Source organism: Gouania willdenowi, chromosome 14 (genome assembly GCF_900634775.1).
Source record: "Gouania willdenowi chromosome 14, fGouWil2.1, whole genome shotgun sequence".
Taxonomy (NCBI): domain Eukaryota; kingdom Metazoa; phylum Chordata; class Actinopteri; order Blenniiformes; family Gobiesocidae; genus Gouania; species Gouania willdenowi.
The window spans coordinates 5,215,281-5,232,315 of record NC_041057.1 but is presented as its reverse complement, the minus strand read 5'-3'; the positions used below and the strand labels follow the sequence as shown (position 1 = coordinate 5,232,315).

The window sequence follows — 17,035 nt, the reverse complement described above, 5'->3', positions numbered from 1 at the left end:
TTGTTAATAATAATAATAATAATAATAATAATAATAATAATATCATTTTTTTACCAGACTGTCAACAACCCAAACATATTAAACTGTGTTTAAAATAAATAAATAAATAAATAAATAAATAATGTAAAAATATTTACATTTCAAAATTTAAATTTAATTTGTTTTTTTACCAGACTGCCAACAACCCAAAATATTAAACTGTTTAAAATTAAAAAATATAAATAAATAAATAAATAAATAAATAAATAATCTAAAAATCTTTATATTTTAAAATTTTAAAGTCTGTTCAATCAGTTAGTAATTTGGCCTCATAGCAAGCAGTGTGTATTAAATTCCTTGAATAGACGCAGGACCATTCTATGTTGACTTTATATGCATTTATTTATTCATGTGTAGCCTATATATTGATTTTTAATCTGTTTAATGTTTTCTGTTGCACTTTTTCTAATCATGTAAAACACATTGAATTGCCTTGTGTATGAAATGCGCTACACATATACATTTTTCTTGCCTTTAGCGTTCATTGTGCTCATTTCTAATATGAAATCATGTATTATTAAGGATTCAAATGTTGATGGAGATATGGAGAAAGTACAACCACCGCTTGCCATCTAGTTTTTACTGGGAACACATGTTGCAGGTTGCAGATTTTCTCTTCGGATTGAAGGTAAAGGACAGTACTGTGATTAGTGGGCCTCTGACTATCCTCTCTATAAGATCATCCATGTCATCAAATCAGACCAAAATGTTATAACAGGATTTTATCAGTAACATCACATATGTTCAGTCCATTGATCTATAAGTTTGTGATAACCACATTTATTTATTGATCTGAATAATACCCACTGTTATCCAGGACATTTATTATTATTTGCTCCATAGTATATAGTCATTTTAAAGCTGTAAATCCTTGTTTTAATCAGATATTAAATGGGTTGAAAGTGACCAAAAATAGTGGAAAAGATGGCAAAATGGGTTTTTTAGGACCATAGACATTTGGAAAATAGAGTGGCCAAAAATAGACAGAAAAAGTGTTCAAAGTGTCAATATTGTCTTAAAAGTGGCTAGAAAAAAAAGTAGGAACAATTAATTTAAACTGGCAAATAATGGGCCTGAGAAATTGTGAATGTGGTTAAATTGGCAAAAAAAAAAAATAAGTATGAAATATGGTGAAAAGAGGGGACAACATATGAGACATAGATGGGAAAAGTGGTAGAAAATGTGCAGAAATTTGAAATTTGATGGTGAAGTGGCAGAAATGGGAGTAATGTAACAAAAAATGCATTAAAAGGAGCAAAAATATGGCATGTTTGGTGTTTCTTAAAGGCACCTTGGGACCCTCCTACAAGGGTCTCCTGAGTTGTGACCCTAAGGTTGAGAACCCCTGCCCTAGTCAATAGACTACATTATAGAGTTATGATGTTCTTTTTTTTAAATGCGCTGTTGTATATTTAACAAATTTCTTCTGTGCTTTTTGTATCAGTTGTACCAACTGGCTCTCTGGCAGGGCTATGGTCATCATCTGCTACAGTTCTCTACTGTTATGATCACTGACATCACAGATATCAGCCACTTCATGGCTTCTTTCTTTCCTGGAGGATTCAATGACGACCAAGCTACCATGAACCTGAAGGTGTTCTTTTTTCTATTTTTACTTTAACTCGACACAGACTTTCGTTATGATACCTTTATTACAAAAAAAAAGAATCATTGGCAATGTGTGTGTGTGTGTGTGTGTGTGTGTGTGTGTGTGTGTGTGTGTAACGGTAAAGTAAGCGGAAAAAGACAGACAAAGGTGGAGAAGCAACAGTTTAAAGGCTCAAACATACTCGTAGATCCCTGCGACTGTGCAGGGTCCGCCACACACACTGGTGTCAGAGGGAGAGCGAGAACAGACGGGATACATCGTGTGTAAACCTAAGAGAAGCTTATTCGAGGTGAATTTATTTTGCAGTCTGGATGCGAAGTGATGGTTGTCAATCTGCCCTGAGCAGCAACTGAGATCACAGCCGCCTGTGTGATCTCTCTGGCAAAGGACAGTAACTACAGAGTAATACGTGCATTCTTGTCAGATTCTCTAAAATATCAGAAAACTCTCCAATAACACAAGATAAAGTCCCTACATTTGTAACTCGTCTCTATTGAGAACAAAGTCGCTAAGAGCATTAACAAAAGATACAAGTATGATTTTGGAACACAGCGGAGAGAGGATTCTACATACTGCAGCTTTAAGTGCATCATTACATTTTATTTATTTTTTTTAAATTGGGATTTTAATCGAATTGTCGACCCAATATCGGGATTTGAATTGAATCGTTGGTTGAGTGTATTCTGACAACTCTACAAAAGATTGTATTTTTTTATTTGTTATCCTCCATGGCAACGCTGGCATTGTAAATTTGATGGGAATCATGATTGGTTATCAGTTGCTGACCACACCCTCAACCCATACCTACCTACCAAACTATCACCTCTCTGTGTGTGTGTGTGTGTTAGATCCGCTCAATGCAGGGCTGTGCTCTATGTATCTTTGAGGAGGAGAAGAAGCTCCACACCCTGAGCCAGAGAGGACTCAATAAACTTCTTCTCGTGCTGAACTTCATCAGGATCATGATGCAGGCATTTCAGAAACATAAAGACCTCTACAATTACATTTATGACGGTAACCAAGTTCTGATCATATACACAACAAATAGTCAAGACTCCTAAGCCAACTAATATCTAATATTTCAATGCACAATAATGTGTGAATGCTTTTCAGTTTTATTATATATTATCATAGGTGGCGTTTGAGATTCTTGCCAGGTAGGGCAAAAGAAAAAAATGATTAAATATATAGAAGTCTCGAGATTCACGCCAACCACAATGTGTGTAACATATACAATAATGCAAAAATGATTAGTAACATAAATGATAATGTGGACTACAAAAATGTGCGCATGACGCAGCGTTTAATGTTGTAAATTCATGATAAAATCAAGCCGGCGGCTGCTTACTTTTTTCTGCAGTACCATACATGAACTGCAGGGTGCAGTGTCACTTCACCATTTACATTGTGAAGAAGAATTGTGCAACAGAAGAAGAACCAACCTAAAGTCTCAAAAATTTGCGACCATTTCCCTGAAAACTTATACGCCACATGTGACGTAGAACATAACGGCAGTTTAAATATTTGTTAATGCACAATATATTGAGAACTTTATTTTTTGAATGAATTTGGGAATAATGTAGTAAATCATTTTGACCACTTTGTCACCCATCCGACCCCCACCTTCAACCACACCCCCGTGTATGTATATTATATACAGGATATACAAAGAAAAAAAGCACTATAGCTATTTATTGTTATTTTACATTTATTTTTATTGTCATGATAATTTTTATTCTATCTTTTTTTCCTTTAGGCTCAGCACATATTTACAACATTTGTCGCTACCTAATGACCATGAAGTGCGGCGCACAGGTATTGTTGTCTAAATAGAAATGAACACTCCTGGATAAATTACAATAGTGGTTCCCAAACTTTTTTTGATTCATGACCCCGTTTTAAAATCACAAACTTTTAACTGTTTTTAAGTTGACAGTTGCATGATCAAAATAAAAAAATAAAATAAAAAGATGCAATACAGGTGTTTAAGATTGTGTGTGGTGTTTAAAAGAAGAAAAAATAGAATAATTTAAAAATGTACTTTTAATCAGTATTAAAATAATCAATTTAGACATTCCAGGTGACCCCACATGGTGTCACAACCCTAAAGATGAAAAACACTGAATTATAATAATATGAACAATTGAATTACACAAATAATGACCCTGATGCAGATTTTGTTTGCATATTATTGGATAAGTGTTAGTCGGAGAATGAATAAAAATGCAAATATGCATTAAACCAAATGGGGTTTTATAGTGTATAATCACATTTCAAAGCTTTTTTAATCCTCTTAGCCTTTGCGGAAAAACACATTACAACAGTAATTTAACTTTTTTTTAGTCAAATACTGCAAAGCCTGAACTGATGAAATAGAATTTACCATGACCAATACTATTTATGACTGTTTCAGGCACTGGAATACCTGCTGTGGGCAAGCATCAGCTTAGAGCGCTCTATAGCTCTGATAGGTGCTAAGTATCTGCCACTGAGCGTCACGCTATACTGCGCTGTCTGCCATTGTTACTATGACAACCACGGTGGGCCACAGGCAGAGGTAAGATTCATTAAAAAAAAATAAAATAAAAAAAAAAAAACAGCCATGTAATAATAATAAATGGCCGTAGAAACATATTGCATGACATTTTTACGAGTTCAAATTACCCTGATAATTCTGGTGTCTATTTTTTGTGTTGTTCCATCTATTTAGGAATTTGCCAGGAGAGCCCTCAGAAAAATCCACGAGATTGCAAAACGGGAAGAGCAGAAAAAGGAACCAGCCACTAAAGATATCCAACGAGTTTTTAAAGAAGCATCAGTTAAAGCAAGTGGACTTCAAATATGGAAATATTTAGGAAGTTAGGAAAAAAAGCCTGAAATTCTTTCGTGAAATTTTTTATCTTTTGCTGTGTGGTTCATCCTCAAAATGATTCTTTGAACATTTTGTCTTTTGGATATTAAATCCAATATGTCATCATTGGGGACGCTTTGAACTAGTAGTATCACTACTAAGGGTGTACATGGCCATGAATCTGAAAATACCATACGATTCATGATACAATATATCCCAATGTTAAACAATACACTATACATTGCAATATATCACATCAGTCATTATAAATTTCATCTTTACAAGTAAAAAATAGTATGAAATCCAATTTATTTATTTATTTTTTTAAACTTCTGTAAACCAGTAAATGGTAACTAACTGTAATTCAAGCATCAATATAAAAAACAAGTGGTATGTTTATCAAACTGTCAAATTACAAAAGTTTAACTTTTCCTACAACAGATTCTGATTCCGTTAAGTTCTTAAATTCTCAAAAAAAAGTAACCACATGTATTAAAGTGCCCATATGTTTTATAAAAAAAAAGTGCAATCAACTTCCAAGTTAAAATGCATTGAAGAGTGAGGTAGTTTAACAAGTTCTGATGTGGTTTTTGTTAGAAATATCGCGATATATTGCCGAATCAATTTTGTCTTACACCCTTAATCACTTCCAATTGGGTCGCAGACCCAGTTTCAGTAGTTAGAAGAGCAAAGAATAGAAAAAAATAAATAATATTTTGCATTGATGGCATGTGGCAGCAACTTGGTACCTGACTTCTTCAAAGCTCAATGTTTTTCTTTATTTTCCTTCTGTATCTTTTTTTGCTTCAAGAACTGCTTCTTGGCTTTTACATAAAAGTTTTAGTTAATAAATTAGAGTTAGCATCACCATCTTCAAGAGCGTTTGCCTGATCCATAAATAAATAAATAAAACCCGACAACTTGGGAACCACTATTTTATGAATTTCTCTTCTTCTTTTTATTTAAATGTAACAACATTATAGTTGGGTGCCATGATATTCAAGAGGGCAGTGTTTGAAAGCCGAAGGAGGAGACCAAACTCGATGCTCAGGAGAACTCTAAAGGACGTCCCCAAAGTGAGAGCCTTTCTTTCATAATAGTGAAAGAATAGATTTTAGATTAATGTTGTTTGCTTCTTTTTTCACTTTCAGGGCCAGTGGCCTTGTACTCCAACAGAGCGCCTGCTTACGAAGCTGTTTCACTGCAACCCTGGACATTTTTGGGGTATTTTGGAGGCGCTTCGGGACAGCACTGCAGATCCGTTGCAGATGAGGATGTCGGTAAATCCTCAGCGGAAGGAGGTGGTCCTGGAACTTCTGTCAGCTGGCATCCGTGTATTATCAGGTTGGTCAAACACAAACAAACAAACAAACAAGTAAATAAACCTATTCTATTTATTTTTAAGGAGCTGCAGGCTGTGGTAATCAAAATAATGATGCTCCACACTTTTCAATCATCGCACTCACGCCAACATCAGATCTCCTTGATTTAGCCATCACAGGTTTGTTGCTTTTTGATTATTTACATATTTCGTAATGTTCAGTAATGTACTATAACTTGATAAACTACTACGTTTTCTTGTAATTCATTGAAACAGGATTATTTTATGCTGTAGAGGCCATTTTTTCCAGACTTCTGACAATAAGAGTCAATCATTTTCTACATTAGAAACCATAACTTATAATTTAAAATATATTTTTAATGTTAGCTAGGCTGTTGCCTGCAATATGTAACCTATTATACAAATAAATTAATGTATATCATTCACAATTATGTAGAAGTCCACTCTTTCCTATAGGGCACCAAATGACCTGCTTAGGGAACCAATGTTGGAGACACAGTTAGGAGTTTTTGGAGAGCCTCTTGTTCCACAAATGAAAAAGCATATGAAATTATGGAGAGGGTACTAATGATATGAAGATGGGGTTTGCATAATTTGACAAAAAATGCAAAGGGGGTACACGGGACAAAAAGATAAGAACCACTGCTCTAAAGTGAACTAAAATGTGTTTTGATGGATCCCTAGGAGACGATAAGGTACCCATCCTGTCTGCCGTGAGGTTCATCAAGCTGTTGTTTCAGTATCAACAGCTCGAGGCATTCACTGAGTTCACCAGAGAAATGCAGCAGATTTTATCTGTGAGTAAAAAGATGCAGATCTGAACAAAAACAACACATTTTATCTCTGTCATTCAATAATGATGCTGCTTTTGTATCTCTTTTGTTACTGTGACAGGATATTGAAGGTCATGCATTCAGAAAAGCAGAACGGGAGCTAACTTTACTTAGCCTCATGCTATCCACCCAGAAAAGCCTTTCCACAGAGGACAACATAAACCAAGGTAATGGTAGACCTGGGCAATATATCGAGATTCAAGATATATCAAGTTTTCTATCTTGGTGGTATAGAAAATTACAATATGGCCTATATATTGTTATATTTTATAGTTTATTTTGTATAAAAATACTCGTTTTAGGAGTTGCTGCTTTCACTACTTCTCAGAACAGCATGAAAAGCTCAGTTTGATGGATTTCTGAGTGCGACCCCTAAACATGCCACATTACAGAACTCACTCACACGTGCTGTCCCTTACAGGAGGAAAAGCCAAAAGTGGCACATACGGTGCAACTGTTTGTTAATAAATGTGCATGTGTGGCTTTTTTCATCAGCAAATTTAACCCAGAATTGTCTTTCTGACAAGACTTTATTGAGTTAAAAATATTAAAATTTATATTGTATATCACCATTTTGAGAAAAACTATTGAGATATGAGTTTTGGTCCATATCGCCCAGCCCCTAGGTATGGGATAAGTATGTGACTTACTGTGGATACGTTTATTTTAGTTTAAATGACTTCCCTATCTGTTCTCATCGTCTGAACTATCCACCCTGGTCCTAAATTAAGTCTTTTTATAAAAAAATTAATATATTTTACACTTATTACTGTAGTTTTAGCCTAGTTCAGTCATTTAAATCAAGTTATTTAGTCAAATAAAAGTACTTTTATTAATATTGTTTAACTTCAGGTTACCTGTCACAACTCCACCCAGTGATGAGAACTTATTTACTAATTTCATAGCATGTCCCACCTTTTTCTATTCACTTCATATAATGTACCATAATATAATTTGTGCTTCTTGCAGGTCAAAAGTCATCACGCGATGACATCTCAGCTCTGGTGGACACACTGCACACAACTGTCTATGGCTCTCCTACTGTACGTTTTTGAGTCATTTTAAGTGTTAAAAGATGGAGAATCAATTTTTATTTAAATAATTTATCTTTTTCTTTTCTTTTTTGTAAAAACTAACAGTTTGATATTATGAGTTGGAATGCCATTGGATTTCAACGCTTAATATTTACTCTTATTTGGTGAAGTGTTTTTTCCAGTAGGGTGTTTGTATTTCCTAGGTTAGCGTACGGCTTTCAACGATTGCCATACTGGGAAGTGGAATTCCCAGATTTAGAAGGATAACAACATTTGTTTGGTTGCTATTTTGTGGCTACAGTGTAAAAACATGTGTATTTTGTGTCTGTTTAGGAAGCACAACCAGATAAAGACCTGGTCTTCAATATTGTGCTATTTCTGTGGTATAAAGTGAAGAATCTTATCCTGAGAGATCAACAGAAGGGAGCAATTCTCAACAAGGTACATATTTATTTTAGCAGTGCTGCGAAATGTACTACATTAAATGTATTTTACTTTACATCAAAAATTTAGTTTTTCAGTTCAAACTGACTCATTTTGTGTTTTTTTTGTTGTCATTTTGTGTTTCTGGAGTCATCTACAGTATGTCTATAAGTTTGGTGTCATTTTGTGAATTTTCTGTTGCCGTTTTGTGTATTTTTCAGTTATTTCTGTGTATATTTGTAACAGTCTTGTGTGTTTCTAAAGCGAATTTAAGTAAGTTTGTTGTCCTGTGTTTTTTTGCATGTTTTTTAGGGTAATTTTCATTAATATTCCTTTTTGTTTGTTTTTTTTTACAGTTGGTGTGGTGCCTGTCACTGCTGTGCGATGCAGCTTTTGCTTGTGATACAGTCACGATTGACTGTGTTACAATGATTGAGATGATTTACTCATTGAGAATCCTCCTTGAGAATGAACCTTCATGTTTTTATCAACCACAAGGTACAAGACAGCTTCCTTTTATTACACATTGGACAGGATTATTCTGTATATGTCACCGTTTCCTAAATATTGCAAATAATAACTTTATTTTCATGTCTAGGTCAAGCAACATCAGAAAATCACCATAAAAGTGAAAAGGTAAACCTTTAAGGTGCATAAGTAAAATTATTATCTAATGCAGACATGGGCACCTGGTGGACCGGGGGCCACATGCGGCCCTCGGTCTAAATTTGTTAAATACCCAAAAATGACTCCGAAAACATAGAAAATTACATTAAAGACAACAAAAATGATTTAAAAAACACAAAAAAATTACAGAAAAATACACAAAAGGACAACATAAGCAGACATTCACAAAAAATGACTCAGAAAACAAACAAAATGAAGGAAACAATAACACAACAGAACAACAAAAACACACAAAGATGATTCCAAAAAATGCTAAACAACCACAAAAATACACAAAATGACAGAAAAATACATGAAAAAAACAACATAAATACACAAACAGCAGAATTTCACAAAAATGACTGCAAAAATAAACACAACAAAGGAAATGACACACAAGAAAACAGAAAGACAAAGATGTCACCAAAAAACACAACAACATAATACACTCAATAACAGGAAAATAGGCAAATACTAAAAATTCACAAAATGACTTGAAAAACTCAAAACGATAACGATGACTGCACGAACACAAAACGATGACAAAGAGTCAAAAACATAAAAAATACAACAAAAACAAATGTTAATGCTCAGATGGGTCAATATTCTAAATGCTGTCATGAATAATTATGATAATAATAAATCAGATTTATATAACGCTTTTCAAAAATCTCAGATGCTTTACAAACGAGTTGTTAAAAAACAAAACACTAGATTTTTAATAATGTGGCCCTTCAATCAGAGAATCACATTTCTGTGGTCCCAGCTATGATAAAAACGTTACCCATCTTTCATCTACTGTATCAAATGTGTTACCTTTTATGAATTGTTCATGGTGAAAAAAACTAAATGCACATAACGCTAGCTTGCATTACTCTGCCTATTATGTGTTGGACTGTAGACGTCTGATCTCGCTCTGCTTCTAATGATACGTGAGGTGGTAGAAAGAGGTGTTGCAGCTTTAGAAAAGCATGTCGCTACTCTGCCGCCGCCCCAAGATTTCTCAGCACTTACTGACACTGCCTTCATGCAGGTAAGTGGAACCCTGATGTAACAAGACACTAAAGGTGTGTGATAATTTGAATATACAGTAAATGAAACGACAAAGGAAACCAAATTTTCCCCTTTTAAAAAAAAGAAATCTGGAGCCGTTTCTTCATCAACTACACCATCGAAGCAGGAAAACACAGAAGAAGAAGAGATTATGGGTAGTAATGAAGAAACAGAAGCCATGGTTAATTATGAAAATAAAGACGACACATACACTGAGTCCTCTACCATGTTTCTGATGGCCAAAAACCTCCATTTTGAGCTGCACATCATCTACAACAAGGTTTCCCTCAAACTACTGCAGCTAAATAAAGGTCAGACCATGTTAGACATTGACTGCTTTCACGTGACGTACGGCTGCACTCAGGATGTTTCTGTTCTCTGTGTGCAGTCACTGAGCTTCAGCTGTTGGATCGGATCAAAAAGAACAAGGTTTCCAAAGCGCTGTTCTTGGTCCAGAAGGCTTTGCTCGTGTATGAAGAGCAGCAAAGTGACCACAGCAAAATCACCACAAATCTGCTACAGGTCCTTAAATACAATGACTCTATATATTTTTACCTTTAAGAAATCATCATGACGACTTCTCTGGTTTGGTCGTTTTGTCAGGAGGCCTACGTCTTGGTGGAAAAAGCAGGAATCGAGGAGAAAAAGCTGTATAAGCAAGCCACTAATTCTTTAACTGAAAAACAACACAGAAGAATGAAAGAAGATGAAAACTTTCCACCACCTCCAATTCTTCTTTCACGCACTGATCGATCTTTAACTTTCTCTCCGGGACTGTACAACATAGAGGGAGATGTAAGATTTAGGTTTTTTTTTATGTCTATCATATCTGTCTTATTGTGTTGAATTATGGAAAAACACATACAAAAGTAACCTACAAAAGTTATGTATTTTGAATAAAAGAACAATATGGATCATAAGTCATCCAGACATTTTCTGATCGCTTTGATGTTTCCTTGACTTCCGCATAATCATTCCGGAAAGGTTTTTTTGTCTCACTACGCAGAAGTCAAGGAACCATCAAAGCGATCAGCAGGTGCCTCTGAAGAAGACTGGCATCTGCCAGGAGATCAAATTAAATTTCCTGAAGAACAGTTTACTGAATAAATCAAACCTTGACATATTATTAAAAAAGAAGACAAAAAGAACTGGCTGGCGTTATGTTAGGATCAAATCAAACTGAAGTCTAAAGAACTTAAGTTTATGGATTTGATTAATTTCAAATTGTGTATAAAGCTAAATACAGAATACTCCCAAAAAAAATGTATTACAATTTTTTAATTTTTTTACGGGATGTAGATGTTATGTAAATGAATTTTTGTTTATATATGTTTGGATTTTGTTGTGTATTTATGGATTATGCATTTGCTCAAATGTCACATTTTATTTTATTTTTTCTTTGTGAAAAAAGCTTGAAAGTACAGCTCTTTTTTTTCTTTTCTTTAGTGAGCAATGATTGCTTTATTTTGTTTTTTAATATTTGAAGTAAATAAATAAATAAATAAATCCAATGCTGAATTTACAAAGACCAAATGATCCACAAACCATATTTTTTACATTTTATTATCTAGGTTTGTTGGTATCGGCTCTGTGGTTGTGTAGCTGAGGGACATACCAGGAAGGTCAGCCTACTAGATTGTGCCCTACCTGGAACTGGAAATATGGTGAAGTCTAATTATTATGTCTGGTAATTTTTGTCCATTTTATTTAGATTTTCTGAATATTAGACGTTGCCTTTTCTTTTTCTACAGGTGCCAGCAGTGTCAGGGAAGTGTGTGCTGAAAGTAGAAGGGCTGGAGCCCAATCAGAAGTTTGTTTTTGCTGTTGCAGCCTACGATAAGCAGGGGAAACTAATGGGCAAGAGTATTGGAGCCCCCACACGGCCACTGCTGGCATCTATGCCTGTACCACTGCTTTACACATGGGCTCATCTGGCTCAGGTACCGCTGAAACCAGTCGAAAAGGCAAAAGATAAATAAAAAAATAAAAAACTAAATAAGTATATAGACTGTCTCGAGATTTACGCCAACCACAATGTGTGCAACATATGTTGACTGCAAAAATTTCCATCAATGCTGCAGTACCATAACATGAACTTCTGGGCACAGTGTCGCTTCACCATTTACATTGTGAAGAAGAATTGCGCAAAAGAAGAAGAACCAACCTAAAATAATTGGGACCGTTTCAATGAAAACGTATACTACACACCTGAGGTAGAACAAACATCTGTCACATGAAACTATCCGTAATATGTTAGGATCAAAGCAGCAGAAAACTATTTTATAATTTTTTCGAATGAACTTGGGAAAATTGTAATGAAAACTTTTGACCCCTGCCCACTCTGTGTATGGTCCTCGTATGGTCCTCATCACTACTAGGGGTTGACCGACTACATCATTTTAAAGGTCGACTTTATGTGCATACTAGTCGATGACGTCACCAAGAACCGATGCCAAGCCAAGTGGCAGCCGAGTGCCGGTGTTGTGCCAAAATCTGTGACCGCAGGTGGCGACAGTTCCAATCCCTGCCGCTTCTCTGCGGACATTTAATCCCCCTTAAACACATTTGTAATTCTTCTCCAGTCTGCATTTACTTCACCCAACGGAGTGTCATGTTTAAGGGGTGTAAATAGCTCCTTAATAGCTGCGAAGAGGTTTAGCGCTCTTCTTCTCTATCGCAGAGAAGCCGCAACAGTCACATATTTTTTCGGGTCACAGACTTGTATATTAGTCAAAGTATCTGCCTACCAGCTGCAGTTTGAGGAGAAACGCTGGATGTTGTGCTGCCTTGCCGTGCAGAGGTACTAAGACCCTTGTTTGCTGTGTTGCACCACCATCTTGGGCAAAAGTCAGGTACTGCGACTAGTTAACGTCACGTAGACAGACTTGCGAGACAACACTAAAGTTTACTAGTCTACTTTAGTGTTGTCGGAGTGGTAGCAGTAGTAGTAGTTGTTAACGACATGGCTTTGTGTTTTTTTCTTCATCTTTAGGTGGCGTTTCAAACCAAAAACTACACAACAGCAAAGAGAGCCTGTGGGGAGCTGTGGAGCCACTTCACCTCCCCCGTCTCTGAGTCTGACAGTGGGGAGGATAGATTAGCAACAACAACAGGGTGAGCAACTTAACAATTATGTTGAAAGTTTCCCAAAATGCATACACCTATTCATTTTTCTTCTTCTTCCCTTTTTGTTATTCTGTATAGACTGTTTCAGGAAACCCTTCAACGCTGCTCTCCTCAACTGTGCAAAATGTTCCTCACGTCCATCTTCATTGAGACAGAAATTAACATTCAGCAGGGTTCGCTCTTCTGGGACTCATTTAGTGCGAGAGGACCATTCATCTGGGAAAAGGTGAAGAAAGAAATATGGAAATAAAAAAAAAAAATGCTTTGATTATGGGCGGAGCTCCTGGAGCACCTAAGACACACCCAGTCTATACTATAAAATCTAAGGGGTGTGCATTGCCATTAATCTGACGATATGATACGAATCACACTTTGCATGTCACAATACGATATATCCCAATACTAAACAGTACGATATACATCGCGATATGTTGCATTATCAATAATGACAAATTTTACCTATACCAAGTGCAAAATGGTATGAAATACAAATTACTTAATTTTTTAAAATTTACGAGAACAAGTAAATTGTAACTAATTGTAATTGAAGTACAAATAATAATAAATAAATGTGGAATGTTTATGAAATGGTCAAATTACATTTTTCAAAAAAGTTTTCTGATTCTGATTATGTTAAGTTCTTAAATTCTTTAAAAAATAAAAGTAACCACATACATCTATAAAAGTGTCCAGTTTGTTTTATGAAAATAAAGTACAATCGACTTCCAAGCTAAAATGCATTGAGGAGAGAGGTATGTTAACAACGTCTTTAGGTTCACTGACACCTAGTGACCAGGCATTTACAGTACATGCAATGCATATGTCAGAGCATTAAAAAAAAAAATTTGGTTAAAAACCATGATAAAATAATTGTGCAGCGAAATATCGCTATATATCGGTAAATCAATCTTACACCCTTACTAACTACAATACCTACTGAATCCTCACTATATCTCTCTCTATTCACAATTCTCTCAGTCCAAACAACTCATCACAGATAGAAAAGTCCACAGGTGTTAGTTTTTATAGGAGGGGCGGGGCCAATAGTGACGTAAGAAGCCACCAAATTGTCACAAACCTCCATTTTCAGCCAATAGCTAAGTTTGATTATAACAGCCGGGTTTTAACCCAAAGAGGGCAGTCACTCTCACATTTTTAGAAATGTGTGTGTGTGTGTGTGTGTGTGTGTGTGCAGGAGGCCAGGCTGGCAGAATGTGAAAGAATGCTGGTAGCCATTGACTTGGCGATGTATTTGAACGATGGAAATGCTGCAGTGGAAGCCTCGGTCAGCTGCTATGGACTCCTAGCACCAATTATCTCTCATCAGATCACTTGCTCCTCCATAGTACAAGTATGTGAACCTTATTGATAAAGTCCGATGACAATGTAGTGCAGAGATGGGCAACTTTTTGCAGTTTTTTTTGTGTTTTTGACACAGTTTGTTGTTGTTTTGTGTTCTTGGAGTCATTTTTGTGTATTTCTGTTGTCTTTTTTAGTTTTTCAAGTCATGTCCTATTGGACTTTTGGAGTCATTTTTGTGTACTGGGTATTTATGTTGTCCTTCAACGCATTTTTCTGTGATTTTGTGTATTTTTGTTCTCCCATATTTTTGAAGCCATTTACTATAGGGACCGCACAAATTCAGACCAAGGGCCCCCCAACCAGCAGTTGCCCATGTCTGACCTAGAGTAACACACTGTATAAAATGCTTTTTGGTGTCTTTTTTCAATTTTCAGATACTAAAAAAGTGCTTGGTGGTGCTGGAGGAGAATTCAGGATTTCTTAAACAAAAATGGGCCGAAAAGACATCCAAGTCGTTAATTCACATGATCGCCTGCATCACCTACTACCTGTCAAAGGTGTTTATTTGCATGTTCATAATGAAGTATTTTGTTTGTACATTAATTAGACAATCCTGATATATGTTATTAACGGTTTTAAGGGCAGATATAGATTACTTTCTTTTTTAAATTCTGCTATAATTTTCCAGATATTTGTTTAATGTGTCACTTTTATTTTCCCTTCACAGACGTTGCGTATACTGGGAGAGCATCAGAAAGCTCCTTTGGTGCTGGAGGCTGGTTCCAGGCTGCTTAAGGACGTCTATGACGCCCAGGTGAAAATTATTAGAGCAAAGTTATGACCCAAGGAAGAACAGGAAGTGTATAAAATGAACTTTTACTTTGAAAATGAAAGAAAGGAGATAAATCCTACCAAAGATTGATATTTGCTCTGTTGTTTAATGTTTGTGACGTCGGTTTCCATAGTGTATGACACAAGAACCGACAGCATTTAGAGGCAAAACAAAGACAGTTCTTCATCTGACGGTACTGCATGAGAAGAACATGAGGAAAACCACCTCGGACACAGATTTCACTACATTCACAGGTGATATAATGGGAACTTTTAGCAGGTTTCCCTAATAAACTGAATTAATTTTGCACATTTCTGCAGTAATACATCAGCAGACATTGCAAATTGTCCTCATACTAATCAAAGCTAAATGGCTTTTATTCTGCAGACAATTTCATGCAATTGACCAACTTTGAGGATCCTTCACAGCTGTATGATCTGATGTCCCATTGTAGGTTAACAGACGCCTTTCAGATTGGTACATATGCCATATTTACAAAGTTTCCTTTTTTTTTTAATTCAAAATGAGCTCAGTTGTAACACATTTGTATGTTTTCTAACAGTGAAAAAGCTAAAGCGCAAACCTCATTTTGCTGAGCTGGCATCCCTACTACTACAAAGAGGGATAGAAGAGGGCTTCCCTGATCTTGTGGTGACATGGGGGGAAGTGATACTAAAGATATTTTCCTGGTATGTACTTTATAAACCCTCTCAACCACCCTAAAAATCATATAAAGCATTTATTTTTAAACTTATATACAATTTGTGTGCTTGCATTGTCTTTGAAGAAACATTTTTCTTGTGATTCTTTCTTCAGTAACTAAATTACATCCTATTGGGTCATTTTATGTCATTTCAACAATTTTTCCTTGGCACACTGTCGCATTTTTGGTTTGATTGGATGAATACTTTTTGAGATATGAACAAATTAGTGAGGGAGGTATGAGTCGATATTTGTGCATCTTTATTATTCTTCTATTTTCAGTTTCCAATATCTCAAAAAAATTACACCACAGGAAAAAAAATGGTGTAGTAATACAGCTCCACCTACTCAGAATATACAAAAAGATCTGCTATACATCCTATCTAGTGGACATGCTAGACCTTCAAAATGGGAAAAAAGTTTTGGTTTCGAAAGTATTTTCAATATTTGCGAGTGAAATACGGTCCAAAATAAAAATGAAGAAGTTGCATAAAGAAAAAATGTTTAGATCCCAAGAAAGTGTAACTTTTATACTATAAATTACATTTCCACATGCAGGTATGGGTCATTGAAAATAGTAATTAAAAGTTGGGGTTTTTTGGATTTCAAGAGACAGTCACGAAAAGAACCAATGCATACAGCATATGTGACTAATCATTAGTGATTTAAACAGTCTATGTTCATAGCTCAAAGATGATCAAATTAAAGGGAGCTGAGGTATATGCAAAGTTGTTTACTGAAGGTCCAAACATGCTTATTTCAGACCCAAATCCCAAACTTTTTTCCAAATTTGAGGGGCTGGCATTTCTACCAGATCGGATGTATAGCAGGTATTTGTGTATAATATGAAATAGTCGGTAGAGCTGTATTATTAGACCACATGTATGTGATGAAGTTCCTGAGGCTAAAAATGGACGAAAAACATGGAGGCATGAAAATCGACACATACCCCCCCCTCACTAAATTGGCCATATCTCCAAAAGTATTTATTCAATCAAATTGTGCCAATTGAATAATTAAAAAAACATATGGTAAAAAGTTCTGAACTTTTCTAAGACCGAAGTGCGTGGCCCTATTGTTGAAATGATGATATCACCCTATTATCAGGCGTCATGAGGGAAGGGGACAGTACCCTGAACGCACGGAGGGAAACAGTGGAAGCGTCCAGGTAAGTGTTTGTCATGCAATATAATAATTATGGGTGTTATTACTATAAACCTTTA

At 35.6% G+C, this 17,035-nt stretch overlaps 1 protein-coding gene across 7 annotated transcripts in view; it reads left to right on the top strand.

The window, feature by feature from the left end:
• The window catches only part of cfap54 (cilia and flagella associated 54), a 30,474-nt gene that overhangs the window by 752 nt on the left and 12,687 nt on the right, over positions 1–17,035 (top strand). For 4 of the 7 annotated variants that reach the window (XM_028466637.1, XM_028466635.1, XM_028466638.1 and 1 more), the window contains exons 2-31: positions 562–667; positions 1,484–1,633; positions 2,497–2,662; positions 3,405–3,463; positions 4,062–4,205; positions 4,359–4,472; positions 5,483–5,575; positions 5,651–5,843; positions 5,905–6,000; positions 6,526–6,638; positions 6,736–6,841; positions 7,644–7,717; positions 8,042–8,149; positions 8,488–8,629; positions 8,730–8,767; positions 9,699–9,830; positions 9,936–10,161; positions 10,239–10,372; positions 10,454–10,645; positions 11,422–11,514; positions 11,602–11,790; positions 12,843–12,964; positions 13,055–13,202; positions 14,172–14,327; positions 14,713–14,835; positions 15,006–15,092; positions 15,244–15,364; positions 15,498–15,587; positions 15,673–15,799; positions 16,920–16,980. In XM_028466637.1, the coding sequence (XP_028322438.1) occupies positions 562–667; positions 1,484–1,633; positions 2,497–2,662; positions 3,405–3,463; positions 4,062–4,205; positions 4,359–4,472; positions 5,483–5,575; positions 5,651–5,843; positions 5,905–6,000; positions 6,526–6,638; positions 6,736–6,841; positions 7,644–7,717; positions 8,042–8,149; positions 8,488–8,629; positions 8,730–8,767; positions 9,699–9,830; positions 9,936–10,161; positions 10,239–10,372; positions 10,454–10,645; positions 11,422–11,514; positions 11,602–11,790; positions 12,843–12,964; positions 13,055–13,202; positions 14,172–14,327; positions 14,713–14,835; positions 15,006–15,092; positions 15,244–15,364; positions 15,498–15,587; positions 15,673–15,799; positions 16,920–16,980 (3,703 nt within the window). Of the gene's footprint in view, positions 1–561; positions 668–1,483; positions 1,634–2,496; positions 2,663–3,404; positions 3,464–4,061; positions 4,206–4,358; positions 4,473–5,482; positions 5,576–5,650; positions 5,844–5,904; positions 6,001–6,525; positions 6,639–6,735; positions 6,842–7,643; positions 7,718–8,041; positions 8,150–8,487; positions 8,630–8,729; positions 8,768–9,698; positions 9,831–9,935; positions 10,162–10,238; positions 10,373–10,453; positions 10,646–11,421; positions 11,515–11,601; positions 11,791–12,842; positions 12,965–13,054; positions 13,203–14,171; positions 14,328–14,712; positions 14,836–15,005; positions 15,093–15,243; positions 15,365–15,497; positions 15,588–15,672; positions 15,800–16,919; positions 16,981–17,035 lie in introns of those variants that run through there. The other 3 variants (XM_028466636.1, XM_028466639.1, XM_028466640.1) reach the window with 3 other exon arrangements.